Source organism: Eleutherodactylus coqui, chromosome 2, assembly GCF_035609145.1.
Source record: "Eleutherodactylus coqui strain aEleCoq1 chromosome 2, aEleCoq1.hap1, whole genome shotgun sequence".
In the NCBI taxonomy this organism is placed as follows: Eukaryota; Metazoa; Chordata; class Amphibia; order Anura; family Eleutherodactylidae; genus Eleutherodactylus; species Eleutherodactylus coqui.
In genome coordinates, this window is record NC_089838.1 from 99,473,055 (window position 1) to 99,492,825 (window position 19,771).

A 19,771-nucleotide genomic window follows, 5' to 3' on the forward strand; every position below is an offset into this window, starting at 1 on the left:
AACCCATTTAATGCATATATATTACAAGACTGATGATACACATACGACATTAGATGAGCATAAGCTGTGTTATAAGTTAGTATCCATTTAACCCTTTGAAAAAAAATCCCATGATGCTAAATTTATACATGGATGATGATTTTTAGATTTTTCACTATTATACTTGCATTAGCAATATAGCGAAAGAAGCAAACATATTATATTTTGGGGCCTTGGGTTTCCTGCTATGATCCAATTGATTGCTGAAGGTACCAAAAGTGCCACAGGTATTGATAGAATCACTGAGAGTATAAACAGTCCATGGCAAGTATTATTCTTTATATATCCAACTTTTAAAGTGATAGTTCACCAGTTTAAGCAGATGTCAACATCGATTCAGATATCTACTATATGGGGTGGGTGGGGTCATACCGCAGATGCTCTCGTATGTCTCACAGACATTCAGATTTGACAGAGTGGTTAACGGACCTTGAAGGGATGAAGACAATCGACTCCTACTATGCAAGGCCAACAGTACAGGTATTTTATTATTGTGCTGGATGCATATTAAATAAAGAAAAAAAAAAACTGTAGAAACCTGATCTATTTCAAAAACCAAACCCTGGGGCTTCTCTACAGCGGATGTGAATTTCAGCTTCAGCTTTTTAGAGTATAAAGATGTGCAGCTGTTCTTGTGTCTTTGGCTATTAAGTACCTCGTCATCCTACTCACATCCTACAGGTCTCATTACAAATGCAAGTTTTTTTAAAATTGAGATTTAAGAGAGATGCATTTCCTACTTCTAATGCGGAGAACAATGGATGTTCTGTTGTGAAGAAACTCTATATTACATGACACTATTTATAGTGGATTCCAGGTTCCTGGCATTGTCCATGCTAGCCCATCGCAAGGCCCCTAAAGGGCTTATGACAAGACTAAAAGTTAGGTGATAACTATCTGATTGGTGGGTATCCAAGCACCGGAACCCCCACTGATCATAAGAAGAGGGTCTCAAAGGTCCCTGAATGAATGAAGCAGCAGTGAAGCATGCATGCTGTCACTCCATTCATTTCAACAGGACTGCCGGAGATAACAGAGTTTAAGTGTTCGACTGTCGCTGGCAGTCCTACTGAAATGATTGTTGTGGCAGTGTGCGTACTCTACCATCTCTTCATTTACATGGGGATAGACATGGGTGCACACAGGATCCCTACTCTCGGTCGGTGGGGGTCCCAACAGTCGCACGCCCATCAGAAAGTTATTCCTTATCTTGTGGGTGGTGGGTAACTTTTAATATTGGCAAGACCAATTTCAATGCCCTACTAGGGAATTCTAGGTAATAGCAGGGGTTTCCTGTTCAGAAACCTCAACTGGTGGCCAGATTTAAAAGCAGCTATAGGTTCTCTCACTTTGGAGGACTAGACAGGTCCTTGCATTACATGGACAATCTATGAGGAAATACAGAAGACACAAGGGGTGCAGGTGTGTGTTGTATACAATGACCCAACCATCTTTTATAAATAGGGTGGTATAGATAAAGCTCTATGAGCCAATCACTAGCCCGTATCTGTGTTGTACAGAGAAGAAGTGCATTATGGTGTATAGGGTCAGTGAGGATACTGTGATCAGGTTCTGGAGAAAGAATATAGAAGAGGGGTAAAGAGGGAATAATTAGTTTAGGGAATATGATACGCCTACTGTGACAGACGTGTTTAAGCCACTAGGCAGCAAGATTTCAGGAAAATGGTCAGCACTACTTTGGAGCTGAATGGTTATGCTCCACTTGAGAGGTTTGTTAAAAAAAAGCTGTGAGACTCTTAGTTGTGGCTTCAGGTCTACTGAAAAAAATAGGCCTGTGGGAGCTGCAGGCCACAATAGGGTAAGGAACACACCCTGTGCAGATCTATAACTTGTGTAGTTTTGGGCGCTTGGCCTGAACTATAAGTTTAGTAAGAGGCCAGATGGCCAGGTGTTGATTTACTGATACACTGTGTTGATGTAAAGTGCTGTGGAGAAGTGTTTGTTGTGAAGCTGGTAGGAGCCGGCTTAAAAAAAACTTTGGCGTGGAAGTGAATTTACTCTGTGTGCCATCTGTATTATGCAGGAAAATGGGTAAGCTTGAGTGACTAATCCTCCAGATGTCACCCTCCCTAAAGAAATGTATTTTAGGGCTAGCTTAAAACTGTGGGTATTCGGGATTAAGCTAATTGTCTGGGTAAACACATTCCAGAGGAGTGGAACAGCTTGCAAGAAGCCTTGGACACAGAGTGGGAGGTTTGGTCCAATGACCTTAACTAGTACTGCTTTTGGAAGTCTGGTGAAGCTTGTCAGCAGATTTTCTGCACTGAAATATGATGAAAATATCTACAATTTTGGGGGATTGAAAATTTTAGAAGTAACAGTGGAAGGAAATGGTCAAGTCCATTTATAGTTTAATTATATTTACAGGACAGAGTCCTGTCTCATTGTGTTTCATCAGCTGATGTCAAATTCCTTACTAATTGGACTAGGTTTCTGCTTTCCCTTAATTCTAAGACAATGGTATTATGTAAATTAGGGTTATTATTGGTACATATCTACTAATCATGATGCATAGTCAGTAGATTTGTACACCTTCATCTGTGTTAGGGCAGACACCCACTGTCGTTTGTTTCTCCATTGCGCTGCGACAGCAAGTGAAAACTCTCTCCTCGCAGTGCAACAAAAAAAAAAACAGGATGACGCCGGTATATCGCCAGTCTTTTTAATGGGGCCAGCGGCAGCATTATAAATTTCAAGTCCTTCCCCAAAAATCATACTGCAGGGTTTGCCAAAAACCACTGCTTTCAATGGGACCGGCAGCAGCGCCTATCCCATTGAAAGCAATCGGATAGCATGCTGCACTTCTGCCACAGCTGTAACAGCTGTGGCAGAAGTCCGCGGTATTCTCCCTATCTTTTCAATGGGGCTAGCGCTGCTGCCGCTGGCCCCATTGAAAAGACTGGTGATATCCCGGTCTCATTCCGGTGTCTTTCTTGCGCTGTAAAGTGAGTGTTTTCACTTGCTCTCGCAGCGCAAGATAGAAAATATCGCCAGTGGGTGTCCGCCCTTAATCACTAATCGCACTATATTGAATTGCTACTAAGCATGATATGTGACCCTCCCTGAGAGGCTTTTAAAATGCACCAACATTTATCGTATTACGGAAGATATATTACCAGAAAACTACTGGAGTCTTAAGTATTAAATTAATTTGCAATTAGCAGATTTTGCAGGACATGAGCTACATGTGTAACCGTGCAACAATTCTGTATGGTCTCATTACAAGAGAGAAAAATAACCTAACTGCCTGAAATATATATCACATAGTAGCTATAAGTTACGAAAAAATAATGGTAAAATTGTAAAAAAAAAAATCAGTATGCACAGAGATTCCAGACACTGAAACTAATAACTAAGTAAGAATCTATGGTAGCTAGAGAATAAAAAAAAGAAAGAACGAACAGCACACCAAAACCAAACTATACAACCTACCTTAGTCCGAGCACTGTAAGGGTGTGTTCACACGTAGCTGATTTGCTGCAGGTATTGGTGTAAATTTGCTGCAGGTTACACTCCCTCGATTTGAACTCACTTGAAAGGGTTTAAACTGCTGCAGATCTGCACCAAAATCTGCAGCAAATCAGCTACGTGCGAACACAAGCTAAGGGTGATGCAGAGCAATATATGGAGGGCAAAACCATGATTTCCTAAGGCTTACTTGATGAGGCCATCTTCCATGTAGATGTCTGCATAGAGAGACTGGTCATCGTTCACTATCCGGCCTCCTTTGATCAGAAGACGATCACTCTGAAAGTAAAAAATATATATATAGTAAGCAATCAGTTATAGATCAGGTGGTACTAATATTCATGCACTGAGCAAAATACAACAAATTTGACAAATATTGCCCATAAGATTGCACATTCCCACCCATGCTCATATTTGTGTTAGGCCGAGCTCACATGACCGGGTCGGATTCTACATGCGGAAGCCTGCAGCGGATTCCAGGTTGGTGACCCTATGTACGGCATGTATCTGTTTTTTAGATGACCGCGGAGGCTCGCAGGAGCTCATGCACAGTACAAGGTTTTCTTTGCTTGTATTTTCTGCGCGGTTTCTTGGTGATGACGCAGGTACCCACAGCCCATACCCAATGTTAATTGCTTACGGGCTGTGGGTTGGACAACTCCATTGACATCAATGGAGGCCGTCCTCATAGATTCCATAGTAAAATGGAGCATGCTGCGATTTTTCTTCCACTCGCGAAATCCGCAATTCATATCTGCGAATGTGAAGGAAAAGTGGAAATGACAGACATGCCTTCCAATGCTCGCGTTATACCACGAATTGTCCGTGCGGACACCAATCGCGGAATCCGCAATTCAGATCTAGTCGTGAGAGACTGGCCTTATGGTAAGACAGGAGGTAATTACTGTAATACAGACAAATCTTCCTCCAATCACATTTCTTCCTGCCAGTCTTGGGTTCCTCTTGGACGAGCTGATCCTCGTTTGAATGAGCGAATGATGTCACCGCCAGCTTGTTCGCTCTCGTGCAGCCGGTTTATACAGGCAGATACATCGTTGACTCGTTCAGACGAGAATAGTTCAGTCTTTCACATTCGCTGTATGAGCGAATGAGAGGGACTGACTGATTGCTGTTTAAGCTTATTAATTAGCGAATGAACCAATGATAATTTTTTTTGCTGGTCCAAAGTAAATGACAAAAAAAAGTAACTGATTCTCATTCGTCATTTTAGTCATTGCTCGTTTAAACCGAACAATTATTGTTCACTTTCGCTCTTTTGAAATATATTGTTTTGTATAAAAGCACCTTTACTCTAAAAATACAATATCAGTGGCTACAAGCTACAGAAACAAGCAACTGGTGACGTCACTAGAGGTATTATAGCTGCAGCATAGGGTTGACAACCAGCCATCACATCAAAGAACAGGACCAGCACTGTATATCACAATCTAAATGGGCGAGCTACAATTCTGCAGCCATAGGGTGATGGGGTGCTCCAACAGTAAAGTCGGAGCAGGGGCATAAGTAAAGGCTCAGGGGCCCTGATGCAAAAGGTGAGCTTGGGCCCCCCTCTATCTGTAGCTGTACCCGTACCCATACCTAAACCATGCTGCACAGAAACATAACTTGAAGCTTCTGGGCCCCAATGCAAAACCTGTAACTGGGCTCCCAACTATAATGCTTTATTCATAGTACTGGGCTCTCCCTAGGGGAAGAGAGGCCTTATGGGCCCCCTAAGGCTCTTGGGCCCAGGTGCAACCGCATACCCTGCACCCTCTGTACTTACGCCCCTGAGTCAGAGTAACATTGCCAATACCTAACTCCTCAGACCTTTCCACAAACATGCAAGTTGGGTAGGTTAATTTTAATGAAGAGACTGAGTAAGTTACTTGCGGAACTTTTCATGGACTGAAATTGCGTATGCCTGTATGACTGAGCCCTAAGCCATATGTCTTCGTTGTGGCCTTGAGGCAGACTCAAAAAACTCTGCCGCTAACAAAAACAACATGGAAACAGCTCAACCATACTGAACCTCCGAGGTCACGTACAGGCTGGAAACTTATATTGCCTCAGTGCCTGGTCTACTCATAGATCAACGAGTCTTGACAGTTCCAAGGAGATGAGATGAAAAAGGCCCGGCACCAGCGATTAAAATCTTGTATCTTATTTTAGTTAATTTAAAAATCATTTAAATAACATAAGATTTTAATCGGCGGTGCGGGATACTTTTCATCACTTTGGAACGGAAAACTATGTCACTGCAGAAAGGAAGCAGTGATGTGATCTAACCACATTATATTTTTAGGACATTTTTGGACTTTTATTTCCTTGGGGGATCTTCCCGGTTGTGCAATGTTAATTCTCCTTCCCTCTCTTCCTGTGCAATGTTTATTTAGTTCTGCCAATTCTGTTTAGTGCTTTGTGATTTGTTTAGGACGATGTAACTTTACTGTATGACTTGGATCCACCAAATAAAATAGGCTTTGGAACGTAGTTAGACCACACCAGGAGCCCATTCAAACCTCTAGTAGTCTGGTGAGAAGAACTTTTATGAACCTCAACAGAAAACAGGAATGGCACTGTATAGGGGTAACATTGGGTAGACATGGTTTTAGGTGTTGTCTGGGGTTCATGATAAATTTATCACGTTTACTATTGAACATATTGCAACCCCTCCTCCCCTCCTTCACCCCTGAGTTGTGTTGAGAAATATCAGATCACTCCTTTTTAATAGAGATGTATATGAAGAGGCTATTGGCAGCATCTACTGGTCATCAGCTGTAAATGCAGTTACGATATACCATAAAAGGCAAGTTTACTATTGGTGAAGTTGGTCATGTGGCACGATGGTTGAGAAGGAAGCGAGACTCAATGCGTTCAGAGCAGCGGAATCCAATGATCTGAGAAGACGCACAAGCGACCGTCTGGCTTCTGAATCAGAGTGCCTTGTCTCAGAGAGTAACTGTAAAGTACCTCCAGACCCAAAAAGAGAAGATTTGACTACGTTGCACCACTTACAGTGGCCGTCACAGCACCTTCTCCTTAACTGGGCCTGCCACACGCCCTTCATTACACTGCAGAAATATTCCTCAGACCAAAGGTAGTGACTGCCTCAAAGCAAGTACCGCACTAGTTAGACAGATTCCGGACAATGGGAATTAATTTACCAGACTGCTCCTTTTAACGTAATATCCGTGTGATAGTATTGAATTATATTTTATGCTGTAGTGTCATGTGTATAATATTTCTGCCATGTGCATAGCAAGAAATATGAGTAAAAGACATACTGTAGTTAGATGCGGAGCATGCAACTTTGCACAATTAACCTTTGTAATGTTTTACTAAGATAGAAGTATCACACATGCTGTAGACTTTGAATTGTTGACTTTGTGGGGGTCGTTACACTATATAAAACCTCTTGCATTACAACAATAAAAAACTAAAAAACTTGAAAATATCACTTGAGTGTTTCTCATTTTCTTTGCTGATGCATAGTCTATATGTAGCCGCTATCGGCCAATCTCCCTGAGTATACAAGGCTGCACTCATGGACATTTCCTAGTGTATCAGAGAGAAATAAAAGCATATTATTGTAAATTGTTATATTCACACATGCAATTTTTTTTTTTTCAATTAGATGAACAATCCGAACAAGAAGTATCGCTACATGTCCTACTTTATAGCCACAAAAATCGCCAATTTAAGTCTATTGATGCATTAAAAGAATAAAAACGGATTGCACTTGTTTGTTGCAATTACAATCCATTTTTATTGCATATAACCATGGTAACCTTAAAAAAAGTGAGCAGAACCAGGAAGTGTGCATAACCCATCATGCATTCTTATGCGCATTAAAAGCGGATGCAAAACGGCTATAAATTGCATAGAAAAAATAAATTAATCGCAGAAACACAAAAATTGATGTGATTTTTCAGGACTGAAAAAAATGCCCATTTGAATATACCCTTCGTGTGGATTTTTTCTGCAGTGTGTGAACAAAAGCCTTTGAAAATCTCATTTATATTCACACTGCTGCAGATGCTGTGGACTCTCTGTGCGGAAAATCCGCACCGGAAATAAGCAGCAAATCTGCCACGTATGAACGTGACCTTACACATTGGATACACAACATTACATTTTATAAACTGACACATCCAATGTGGTAATCCAGTATATGAATGTGCTCTCTCATTTTGTTGTCTGTTACATCACCATTTGGGATGTACAAAGCACATCTGGTACACATTGTGTGTACTTCAGTCTGTTTCTCAATTAATTCTGTGTTTCCTGAGCAGTACAGAGGGAGAACTACTCCACGGCGAGCACTCATCTGCCACATGACTCACAGCTTAGGGGAAAACAGTCTGGACACAGCCAGAGGATCACATCATTCTCGGAGTAACATGAGGTCTATATTACTCACACTGCCCTACTGAATCCTAGCAGGCGACGCAAAGTGAACCTCAACTGAGGCTCAATAAATAATGGTCATGGGTATCTAACAGACAGCAGTAAAGAGCGCTGCTCCGGTCACTTCAGCAGCATGGACTGTAGACCCATCTGTAAACTCGCTAAAATGTAAGGAGGAGTCAAAAGTACTTCTTAAGTGTCTCAGAGAGCCAATTACCTGGACTGAAGCCTGCAGGATGATCTGCCCAACCACCCAATAAGACTGCAGAATATAGGTTCCCATTCACACCTGGTTTTTTCAAGACGTGACATGTTCTTCTGTCTATTTAGTATTAGGTCTTAGGCCAAATGCACATGGCCAGATTTGCATTGCCTCCGGATTCTGCAGCAATTACCTCCCATAGCAAGCAATGTTAAAGTGGGTTTCCATGCCCACGAGTGGAAATCAATTGCGATTTTCCGCTCGCGGGGAAAAGGAAAAAAAAATTCACAGCATAATCTATTTTGAGCCGGATTCCATGCGGATGGCTTCCATTGAAGTCAATGGAAGCCATCCGTTCCATGGCCCTTCCGCAATTATTGCGGAAAGGCCGCGGGATCCACATAATCGCCTAGCGATGACGTGGTCACATCTGTATGGCTCATGTGCGCCGGCCAGCACATCTGCAGTACAGAAGAAAAAGCATCTGGATAGGTACGCAGGGCTCACCGGCTCGGATTCCACTGCAGGATCCCACATGCGGAATCCAACCCGGTCGTGTGCATTTGGCCTTACTCAAGCACTGCAAATTGCTGCAGCTTTTGATGCCTTTTTGGGAAAAAAACTGAGTGGGATCATAAACAGTGGAAAAATATAATAGACAGATGATAGACCTAAAAGTACGGCTTTGGCTGAGAGAAATGAATCAAAAAGTCCAGTCCTCACACTACGTGAGGTTTTTGCTGACCCCGTTGAAAACAATGGGCGAGGCAGTCCGGGGGAACGCCAAAAGATAGAAAATGCTGTTCATGTATATGACCCCATTCAAAAGAATGGGGTTCATATGAGTGTGAGATTTGTGTGATTTTCTTGTCCGTGTGAAAGCGGCCTAAGGGGGTACTGTTACTGCAAATGGTCTTATTGTGGGGAGTTGGGGATACTCCTTGAGTCTGTGCATCTGGGCTGTTGAGTGAAGAGCAAGGAACATTCTCTGGTGTGAGAGAGACTGGGGTGTACAGGATCAGTCCTACATGGGCGAGCTCCTCAACCAGACAAAAGTGTCTGTTAGATAGAGGCTGAGATAAATACAAGCATTAGAGAGACTTCTGCCTCCTCGTTCCCCTGCTCCCTTCTGCCTGACAACGGTGATGGGATACAAAGCTGCCAAAGATTACATTAGCGGTGACTGGGTAAGGACTCTTGAGAAACCCAATACACAGGAAAAAGAGGACTTAGAGTGAAGCCTTGGATCCAGAGTAAAGATTTTGAGAAACTCGATATACGGGTATCGGACTTTTAACACAATAACGCTCATGAGAATCCTAGGATCCTCTGCAATAGCCGACTGGTAGATGGTCGCCAGTCCCCCGGGAGCAGGACTTATACCATTCATCTGTTTTCTTTTTACGTTCCATTAAGTTTGAATGCAAAGTCTCCTGGACCCTACGTAAGCCATTCCCGGTACCTCGGCCCTACTAACACCATTCCCACCGGGGAAACCCTGAACCAGATACCAAGGCCACCTCACACTACATAAGGCATGAAAGCCTGAGTAAATCAACTCACAACGCAAAGCATTTACATGTTCATAGCATACATCTGAATAATAAGCAAGAAAATGGGAATAATTGGCAATAAGACCGTACACCACCAAGTATGTAAAGCAGCCCGAGCGTATCAAAGGAATATGAATGAGTCTGCATGGTTAGTGGAACATGTGATTTGGAGACACGTCACAGTCAAGCAATTTACAATTTTCCTACTCTTGTAAAAGCACTGGCAGAAAATCTGTGAAATTATTTATTTTTTTTACGAGCTACTTTTTAGACTATTTAATGAGAACAAAAATGTGAAAGATACCTGGTAGTGCCGACTACTCCACCTAAATACTGGAGTGGGCACAGTGACCTAAACTGACACTCATTTAACTGCATTCCTTTCTTTTGCACACACTGCTCAGCCGCCATTCTGTAGACATGTAGGTTCTTTGATCACATTATATCTTTATCTTTACACCCACGCCATGGCATGGAAGGGTCTAGTTTAGCACATGTGTTCTCTGACATTCGTCTTTGGGTATGGAGGCGGGAGATGGGTCTCAGATAAGTTTGTTAATAACACAGCATGCCACTTCCTTTATACTTATAAACAAGTACGTCTTTGATTCCCCTCACATGTTCTGACACTATACAGAGCTGGTCATGCTGCAAAAAAAACTTGGAAAACTTAGCTTGCTTCAAGCAACAAACCAAACCTTTGTGCTCAAAATCCACTGAATTTCTTATTTCAAGTGGGCAGATAGAAGCCAGGGATTAGAGGAGAGGAGAGTTCATGAAATCTATGGCTTTCAGAAGATTAGCAATCAATATGAAAGAGTTCTTCAAAAGCTAAGTGATAAATGCTCGACTTTTTTAGTAAACTAAGATATTGTTCCTTTCACTACATCTCATGCGGCGTTGAGAACTTGACCCATTGTGGAACGATATGTAGTAAAACGGATATCACAAACAAAACTAAATCCAGCGTGTGAACTGCCTTAGAGGGGTAGCTATACTACATAGAAAGTAACATAACATGGGCCCCAAGAGCCCCAAGAAATGAACACCTATCAATGAATGTTTTATTATATAACCAGCCGGTTATGCGTTTCGAGGTACAACCTTTTCCAGGAAACATACATCAAATCCTCCAATGGATTTCATGGATGACACTTGGATAACAAGACCAAACAAACTTATTGGTGTGAGATGAGCACATTTCTTGGCAGTCAAAGGTCCAATGAGTGTATAGTCTTATGTTCTGACATGCTTGGCTGAACGTGGCACCATGATATATGAACATAATACCCCTCGTAGATCTGCCTCCTGATAAATACATATAAGGAAGTGGACTAAAAACCCCCTCACCCAAAAAAATTCCCCCCAACACCCCCCCCCCCCCTTCCAAAATGCAATCTTAAACTGCAAATTTACCTTAAGGCACTTTCCTGTGACGTGAGAATCATAGGTACAGGTCTAAACACTCCATGGCTCTGGCACAACCTGATAGCAGGTATTAGTTTGGTAGAAAAATAAGGTATTGGTGTATCTTGTCTCCACCAAAAGAAGATCTGTGGAGGAATGTCAGATAGCCAATCAGCAGCTGTGGGCATCCCCTAGCACTGCACCAGGATAATACAAGGTCTCCACACGTTCTTTTGGTGGTGACAAGATACACCAGTACTCAAATTGGTACCTCAGACAGCTAGGTGAACATATGGCAATAAGCTCAGCGATCCTTGCCCAGATAATGGCCGAGTCTAAAACCTTTATATATTAAAATGGCCATCGCTGGCGACTTTTGGTCTGACCCCTTTATATTATCTGGACCAGGACCACTGAGCACCTCACCATATGTTCACCCAGCTGTCTAAGGAAGAGGTTGTGCCTCGAAATGTGTAACCGGATGGTTATATAGTAAAACATTCTTGGTTCACCTAAAACTCTTGGCTTCACTTTACTTTCAAAGCCGGTTGTGCCAAAGCCCTAGAGTTTTTAGACCTGTACCTTTGATACTATCTGACGCTAATTCGACCATTGGTTGACCAGTATACTAGGCTGACAGCACCTTCTCACTGCATCATCTCACTACTTCTCTTAATAGCAGCACACCATATCACAAGTCTTACCTACGTGTTCCCCTATGTTGGGGGGCTTTGCCCAGTTTCTTTTTTCTTTCTTCATGCTCTGTGATGTCAGGACACAGATCCTGTTCGGAGAGTGGTCTTCAACAATAGGTAGAGCTAGAGTGCTCCACTATGAGAAACAGTCATGTTCCATAAAAGGGGACAGCAAAAGTTCCCAAAACAATGCTACCATAGCAGTTACAACCACAGCACTCCAATACCAACTAAAAAAAAATCCCTTAAATGAGGTGTCCAGTATACAACAATGCCCTTTCTATCCACAAAAATGACATGTGAGCAACCAAGCATCTCTATCAAAGATCAAGGTGAAACAGGACTACCCATTACCTGTTCAAATCCCAAACTATTTTCACCAAGCAAACCTCATACGGTGCCCAAAAAGCCGCCAATGACTGCAGTTAGTGACCAAGGGTGACATACTGAAAATTAGGCATGGTTCCAAGTGTGTAACATTCAGTAACCACCCTCCTCTTATTAATGTTGGAGGGATGCAATATGACTGACCATTGTAGCTATTATAGGACACTACTGTTAGAAGGATTACCTTTATCACTCTATTATTTCATATGCCAAATCTTTACTGCACTATAATGGGACATAGATGGACAAATCCCTGCACTACTATTCAATGTCACACTACAAAAAAACTGGACAAATACAAACCACACACTAATTGGCGAGTATATGAAGTGTACTCAACATAGCATATCAACCAAGCACTTTACTATTAGTCTAAGGAGGAAACATATGTATTTCAGATGACTTGCTCTAGGCTAAGATATACCATGCAGTGTATCACATGAACATACTGTATATACCTCCTTCCATGATAGATTACACTACATACATAGAGAATGCTGAATTGATGGACAGTTATAGACAAACATACAATTAGAAGGCAAATGTATCTGGTTCAACAGTTTTCTGATGTAAGCAGCTTCTTTCCATAAGCCATTGCAGTGGGGGTTCCATAATACCTCACTGTATTAGCTGCAGCCAAAGACCACATCAAGCACAGCTCTCTGGCTTGGAGAATTGCCTGTGTCAATTGGAAGCAACCACCAATTGTTCTCACAGTGAATCATGTAATTCTTCATTTTCCAATACTGAGCAGCTGTACGAAGGCTCCCCCTATGATAACTGCTGATCGTGGATGCCCCCAAGTGTATGGAGAAAACTGCAAATATTTATTGTGAAAAGGTAAAAGTAACCTCAAAACTCTACCCCCCTCCCAAAAAACGACTACAACTATGTTTATTAGAAGTCCTTCAGAATCACGGGGTAATCAAAGCAGGTGTGCATGCACACAGCCTTCTGAAAATAGTCAAGCTGGTGTGGGTTCGCCAACTTCACTGGGGAACATCGCAGGAACGGGAGACCAGGTCAGTATGAGAAGAGGCTTCCTGGACATCACCTAAGCTGTAAGCACCATATCTTAGTTTATGGTGCTTATAGTTGATGGCAGGTTCACTTTATATCTACAGATGTGTCCACCCTTTCCTTAGCTCAACCTTGGACAGAAACTGCAATTTCTCATTAAACTAATTCAAGACAATATTATAGCATGCCAGCAAACCCCTTAACAGGCTGCAGTTCACACCACAAACAGTGGGTGGCCACAATAGACACATATAGCATAGATATCTCCCGACAGAGCAGGACAAAGTCACGTTTTGAAAAGCTGGTCACCTCACTCCATACACATCTGTATGTCTGCGCAGAGGATTTGGAGCTCTGTATAGTAATATGTAGCTCCAACTGCTATAAAAAAATACTAAGAAAATAATGCAGAATTTGGGGCCTAAAATGACATAGCATTAAAAGGTGGAGGAGATTCACTTTAGAAGGTGTTACACTACCATCAAACTTCTCAGACTTTAGTAATGCCGCTCTTATTTCTGTATATTAAGTGGAGCTAATGACATTGTGGTTTCCAGCTGAGCTAGTTATAACTTAGCATCACACTATAGAATTACAGTAGGCTGCTTCACCATATGAATACTGGGTAATTCCCATTCTTTCCTTTTACCTTTGTACCACTAATGCATTCTGACATATGATATAGGATATTGAGGCCCACTGTTTGCTCACACGTCAAGTATAGTTGTCTTCTATTTAGCTCTTACTGACAGCTTGATAAAGGTTGTTGACCGAAATGTTGTATTCTGATTATATGAAAATTTTAACCCTTATGTATTTAGTTCATTAAAAAGGGGTTATCCAAGACTTTGTTTTGATGGTTTATGCATAAGATAGGTCCTCAGTGCTTGATCGCTGCGGGTCTGACTTTATGGACTCCCATTGATCAGTATAATTAAGGGTCTGCAAGTTTATATGGGCACATCAGCTTATGTGTACTGGCAACCGTGCCGGGTATTGCAGCTTCTTCCATTTGTTTGAATGGGATGAGCTGCAGAGCACCATGGCCCCTTCACTGTGGTGATCTGCGGAGGTCTTTGAGGTTGGATCACTACCAACCAAACACTCATGGCCTATCCAAAGCTAGGTCGTCAACTAATAAAAAGGGTATTCCAGGCGTTCACTATCGATGACCTATCCTCAGAGTAGATCATCATTACTTGATTGCAAGGGGGCTGCTGCTTGAGATACCCGCCAATCAGCTCGTCCTCTGGTCCACTGTCAATGCAGTGGGGCTGGATGTCTGCTTCGTATCTTAGAAAAGCTTCACTTCTATTGAACGCAATAGTAGCGATGCCTTCCATTACACTTCCTACCCTCATTGCAGTCAGAGCAGGAAGTATATAAGAAGGCATCACTCCCGTTGAGTTCAATAGAAGTGAAGCTTTTCTATTCTATTTCTAGCCCTGGCACCAGTGCAGATTTCTGGCCCCACTGCACTGACAGTGGGCTAGGGGGTCAACTGAGGATCCAGAGCGGCGGACTCCCACCAATCAACTATTGATGACCTATACAGAGGATAGATCATCAATAGTAAATTGGTGGTATACCCCTTTCCGACCAGACAACTTCTAGAACAGCATAAAGATTGACTTTTTCTGCACTTTATGAAGTGGGAGTGCTGTCCTATAAATTTTCACATAAAACAGATGCTTCATAAGCAGTTTAGCTAATCATAAAAGCCTGACGAACAACAAATTAGGACAGAATCAAAGCAATCAAGGCATAGCTCGTGTTTTCAGTCACGTAATTATGTGTTACCAGCATTCCTTTGGTTATTACAGTAAATGAAAAATCTGCAGTGAGCATCAGACAGCTTCTAGATCATTATATGTGCAAATAAACTTAATTCACAAATGTCTTCTGTACGTGCGCTTAAGATACTGTGTGGCAATATATGCAACTGTGAGGGATCACAGAGCCCAATCAGATTACAGTTGCCACTTCTCCAAAGCAGGTCGCAGAGTGACAATAACCGTCTCATTGGCTCCAATGGGCAATACTTTACTATTTCCTAATTTCACTCAGTACAAGAAGATACGGAGCAAGTGTGCAAATAAAGTGGATAGAATGTAAATAGGAAGGACATTCTTGGATAAAGACTCTGTTTGATTTATGAAGTGGTTCACAACTATGAAACTTGAAATCTCCTTGGTACATTGCTTCATATCTAGGCAAGAATGGTATATATAATGGAAGGGGTATTCTGACCATAGATATTTATGGCATGTCCATCTATTGAAAAACGTCTGATAGCTGAGGCACCTCCAACTTTTAGTAAAACAGAAAATATGGGGCTTCTGCAGCCACAAACGAGAAGCAGGCTTTACTTTTATAATGCAAAATGGAAGTCACAGGATGCTCATTCTCCCAATAGATGGAATCCTACATGTGAGACTCAGGATAGGGGATAACTATGATTAGTGGGAGTCTCCCTGCCGAGACCCCCACTGACCCAAGAATGAGAGACACATGTCCCCCTCTGCTCACGACTCATGCTTCTGTCACTCCCAGTGACATCACAATGAATGAAGCAATGCCTGCATATGTGTGGCCACCAGTCCATTAACTTCAATGGGGCTGAAGGAAATTGCCAAGCGCTTGTACTTGGCCATCTCTTGCAGTCCCATTGAAATTGAATATTGCAGCACCGTGCATGAGAAACCATCACTCCCTTTGATCTCTTCACAGAGGGGGATGCATCAAGCCTGCAGTGAGGAGGACCTGGGAAAAAGGACCATTGTTCTCAAGATTGGTGGGTGTGTCAGTGACCCATCAGAGACCCCACCAAACAAACCTTTAATAATGACCATAGCACATTGGCCTGGGTTGGTATTGCAGGCACAACACCCACTGAATCTCAATTGTTGGCATCAGAGAATGGGGTCCAGTCGGCTTCCGAGTGAAAGGAGCAGGTGTGCCATTGCTCCTTTCATGTCAACGACAGCAGGAGGAGGATGCTGAAGTGCTTGATATTGGTAATCTCCGCTGTTTCACTGAAGTGAAGTGAATGGGGCAGTAGCCTCAACTCCATTCACTCGAGGACTGACTGGACCACTGTTCTCGGGATTGGCTCCCATCAATCATAAAGTTAGTGATACCTTGGGTTAAAAGTGCCTCAGCTTACAAGCTTTTTGACTTGAGAGCAGACTCTCTCCTGAATTTTTGCTCCGATTTAAGAGCAAAAACTTGGGTTACGAGCCTTGCTCTCAATGGCCTGCCAGCAACCCCTGCAATGATTTTCGGGGAAGGGCTTTAAATATAAGCCATTCCCTGAAAATCATCCCGAGCTGTAGTAAAAAATATATACTCATCTGTCCGCCTCTGTCAGGGCTCAAGCATGTCTAGCCAGCGCTTGTTCTCTCTGCATTTTTAATCCCCACCTGCTGAAAAGCTTCAGAGCAGCGCAGGAAGGACAAGTGGTGGCTAGATGCGCCTGAGCCCCGGCAGACAGGTGAGTATATATTTTTTTTACTACAGCTAGAGAGGATTTCAGGGAAGGGCTTATAGGTGCATCCTATTGCATTCAATGGGGCAACGCCATCCCCATTGAAATCAGTGGGAGAGCTTCGCGACCCGGAACGGATTAATGGCTTTTCCATTCATTTCAATGGGGAGAATTGATTAGACTTACGAGTGCTTAGGGTTAAGAGCTCCGCCACGGAACAAATTAAACTCTTAACCTAAGGCACCACTGTATTCCCTATCTTGTGGATGTGAGATAATTTTATAACTTGGCACAACCTATTTAAACTGGAATTTTTAGGTTTTGGAATGGAGTGAAGTTAAAATGTTGATAGGACTCTAAATGTGTGTCTATTTTTAATGCTGTTATCTTACATGTACAGATGTCTGTAAACGAGGGCAGTAATAAAATGCCAAGCTAAAAATAAACCTTAATAAAGGAGTACAAACTGGTTCATTAGTTATAAATAAGACAACCCCGGGTTTATTCTGGTAACCTCAAAATTCCACAATTCAGCCTTGAAAATGAGCTAGAAAAAAAAAAGAAAAATGGTCCTTCGGAAAATGCATTATCAATGGTGAATTTGGCCAGTCCCTTCTGAGCACAACAGAGTACAACACATACACTGTGTAGTGTGCCAAATATCATCTGTATGTTCAATGGCCAAAGGGAAAGATGCCAAAATCCTCTCTCATCACATCAATGGCCACAAAAGCATCAGGAGACTAGGAAACTAAATCAGTTTTTTTTACTTAAACTGTTTTATACAACACAACAGGCCTGGGGTAATACTAAGAGGTTTAGGCTAATTTTCTGGTATGTACAGTATTTGACCTCGTATTTCCAAACAGCCTCAAGAGTCCCAAGTGGCCACCAGTAAGGCCAGGCCTGTGGGCATCTTTTTTTTCATCTATGCAGGGTCAGACAAAAGTCTGGACACACCCGTTTTAACTGGTGGAATAAGAAAATTGACTTCCAATGTGGGAACGTTTAAATTGGGACAGAGACTGCATTTTTGGAGATGTTTTCAGCAGCCATTTTGAACTCTGCAATATTGAATTTAGCTCATGTTTTTAAAATGGGAAGGAGGTCATGTGATACATCAATCTTGGCTAGAAATTACTCAGAAACACACTGGAAGGGTTAGTTTTTCTCTATCTTTACTTGTTTAGAAGTTAAATGAAAGCCAGGTTTCACAAAGGGCTTCACATGACATGTTTGATGTGTCCACCATTCTGCAGGATGCACATGGTGAAACATTTAATCCAGTCTTTTTGAACATGAACAACAACATGAAGAACTGCGGGTGATATTTCGTCACAGCACTGTAGGATTCAGGTGAATGAACCATATTGCATATTTTTTCCCACATACACAAAGAGCTTTAAATGGCCCCAGAGATAAAAGTCCAAATGCGTTAAGTCTAGTGACCTTATCAGCCCTTTTACCAGACCTGTACACTTAATCCAGTGCCAGGGAATTGCACACCCAGCCATAACAAAGTGTGGAGGTGAGCCATCCAGTGGAAAGTAACATGGAAAAGCACTGTTCTCATTGAGCACAGATGGGAATACGGTATCTTGAAAATATCTGGGAGGTACTTTTCATTGTTAAGTGATCCATCAGAAAAAAGGCCCTGTATGTCAAACAATTTACCAACCTTGCCCCTGCTTATTTCCTAAACAAGTAAAGATAAGACAAAACTGACACTTCCAATATGTTTGAGTAAGTTTTAGCCAAGACTGATATATCACATTAACACTTTCCGTATTTGAAAAACCTGAATATGGTAGAGTTCAAAATGGCTGCTGAAAATGTCCCCCGCCCACCACAAAAATGTAGCTTCCCTTCTAATACTTTCACACATTGGAAGTCAACTTTCTTATTGCACAAGTTAAACAAGCGTATCCAGACTTCTGCCTCACCCTACATAACTAGTAATAACAAATGCAGTCGCTGCCTCTTTATACCAGGATTGACATTTTTACTTAGTTATTTAAATTTCACGCAAGTATTGGCAAAAAAAAACATAAAACAAAAAAGCATCCAATTGTCACATAAATGCCAATTCTATACAACAAGTTACAAATTGTAGCATGGAATCGCAGTGGCTTCCAAACTTGAGCAGAGCATCACCAGCTAATTCTAATGTCATTTCCCTGATAATTCATGTCTACCGTTCAACCATATGACTTGGCTTTGTTAACGCCCGGAGGAGATAACAAGGAGTCTGTTCAGTTCAACAACTGCGGCCATATGCTAGGTTGCCTTATTACGACTACGGGTCCTCCATGGACTAAATTATACTTTCAGCTCATTTTAAGACTTATAAAACTTACCATTTATAAAAGGGTGAGTCACAAAATCTTAATTACTAAGTCATGAAACAAAGCAGCGCACTGAGCCCCACCCTACTGCATGTTCTCAAATACATCTTTGTGCTAGAACACATTGGACTGTTGTCTAGAAATTAGTGGTCTTGATGGAAAGACACACAACATGTTTAACTAGGATACAACAGTGCTACTACATTACCCTATTATGGATAATGATGCTCAGAAACTAGCGCACCAGACCCGTTATTTTTAACCCAAAATGTATATTCATGAATTATTGTCCAAAGCCTCAGCTTGTGGTCCTTTGTTGTCACAGACTTTGTACGTGTGACACAGAGAAGAGGGCCTAAGAAGTCTATAGGGAATAAAAGATCTGTCTCATCAAGCCAACATGATAATACTATACCACCCAACCCCCTATTGTAAAGAGCCATAAGCCCTGCCCCAAAGTATAGATATTTCCCTTCCATTTTCACACAGGTCTAATATGTACACCTGCCTAGCAACAGCCCTAATACTGATGGAAAAGACTGGACCGGGAGAATAAAAAGCAAGAAGAAAAACAAATAGAATTCTAAATAATCAAGTCATTACTAAAAATATAGCAAGGTTTCAGTACTTAATATTTGGAATCCAATGGGGACATTACGGCTGTGTTCACACGTTGCCGTCTAATCAGCAATTTTTGCAACATAATAGCAAAAAGTCTCGGTTTTATGAAACCACTT

General features: G+C 41.9%; 1 protein-coding gene across 2 annotated transcripts in view; it reads right to left on the reverse strand.

Moving 5' to 3' along the window:
* DPYSL3 (dihydropyrimidinase like 3) overlaps positions 1 to 19,771 on the reverse strand; it is a 140,932-nt gene that overhangs the window by 42,180 nt on the left and 78,981 nt on the right. For both annotated transcript variants that reach the window (XM_066591263.1, XM_066591264.1), the window contains exon 2: positions 3,719 to 3,807. In XM_066591263.1, coding sequence (XP_066447360.1) covers positions 3,719 to 3,807 — 89 coding nt within the window. The remainder of the gene's footprint in view (positions 1 to 3,718; positions 3,808 to 19,771) is intronic.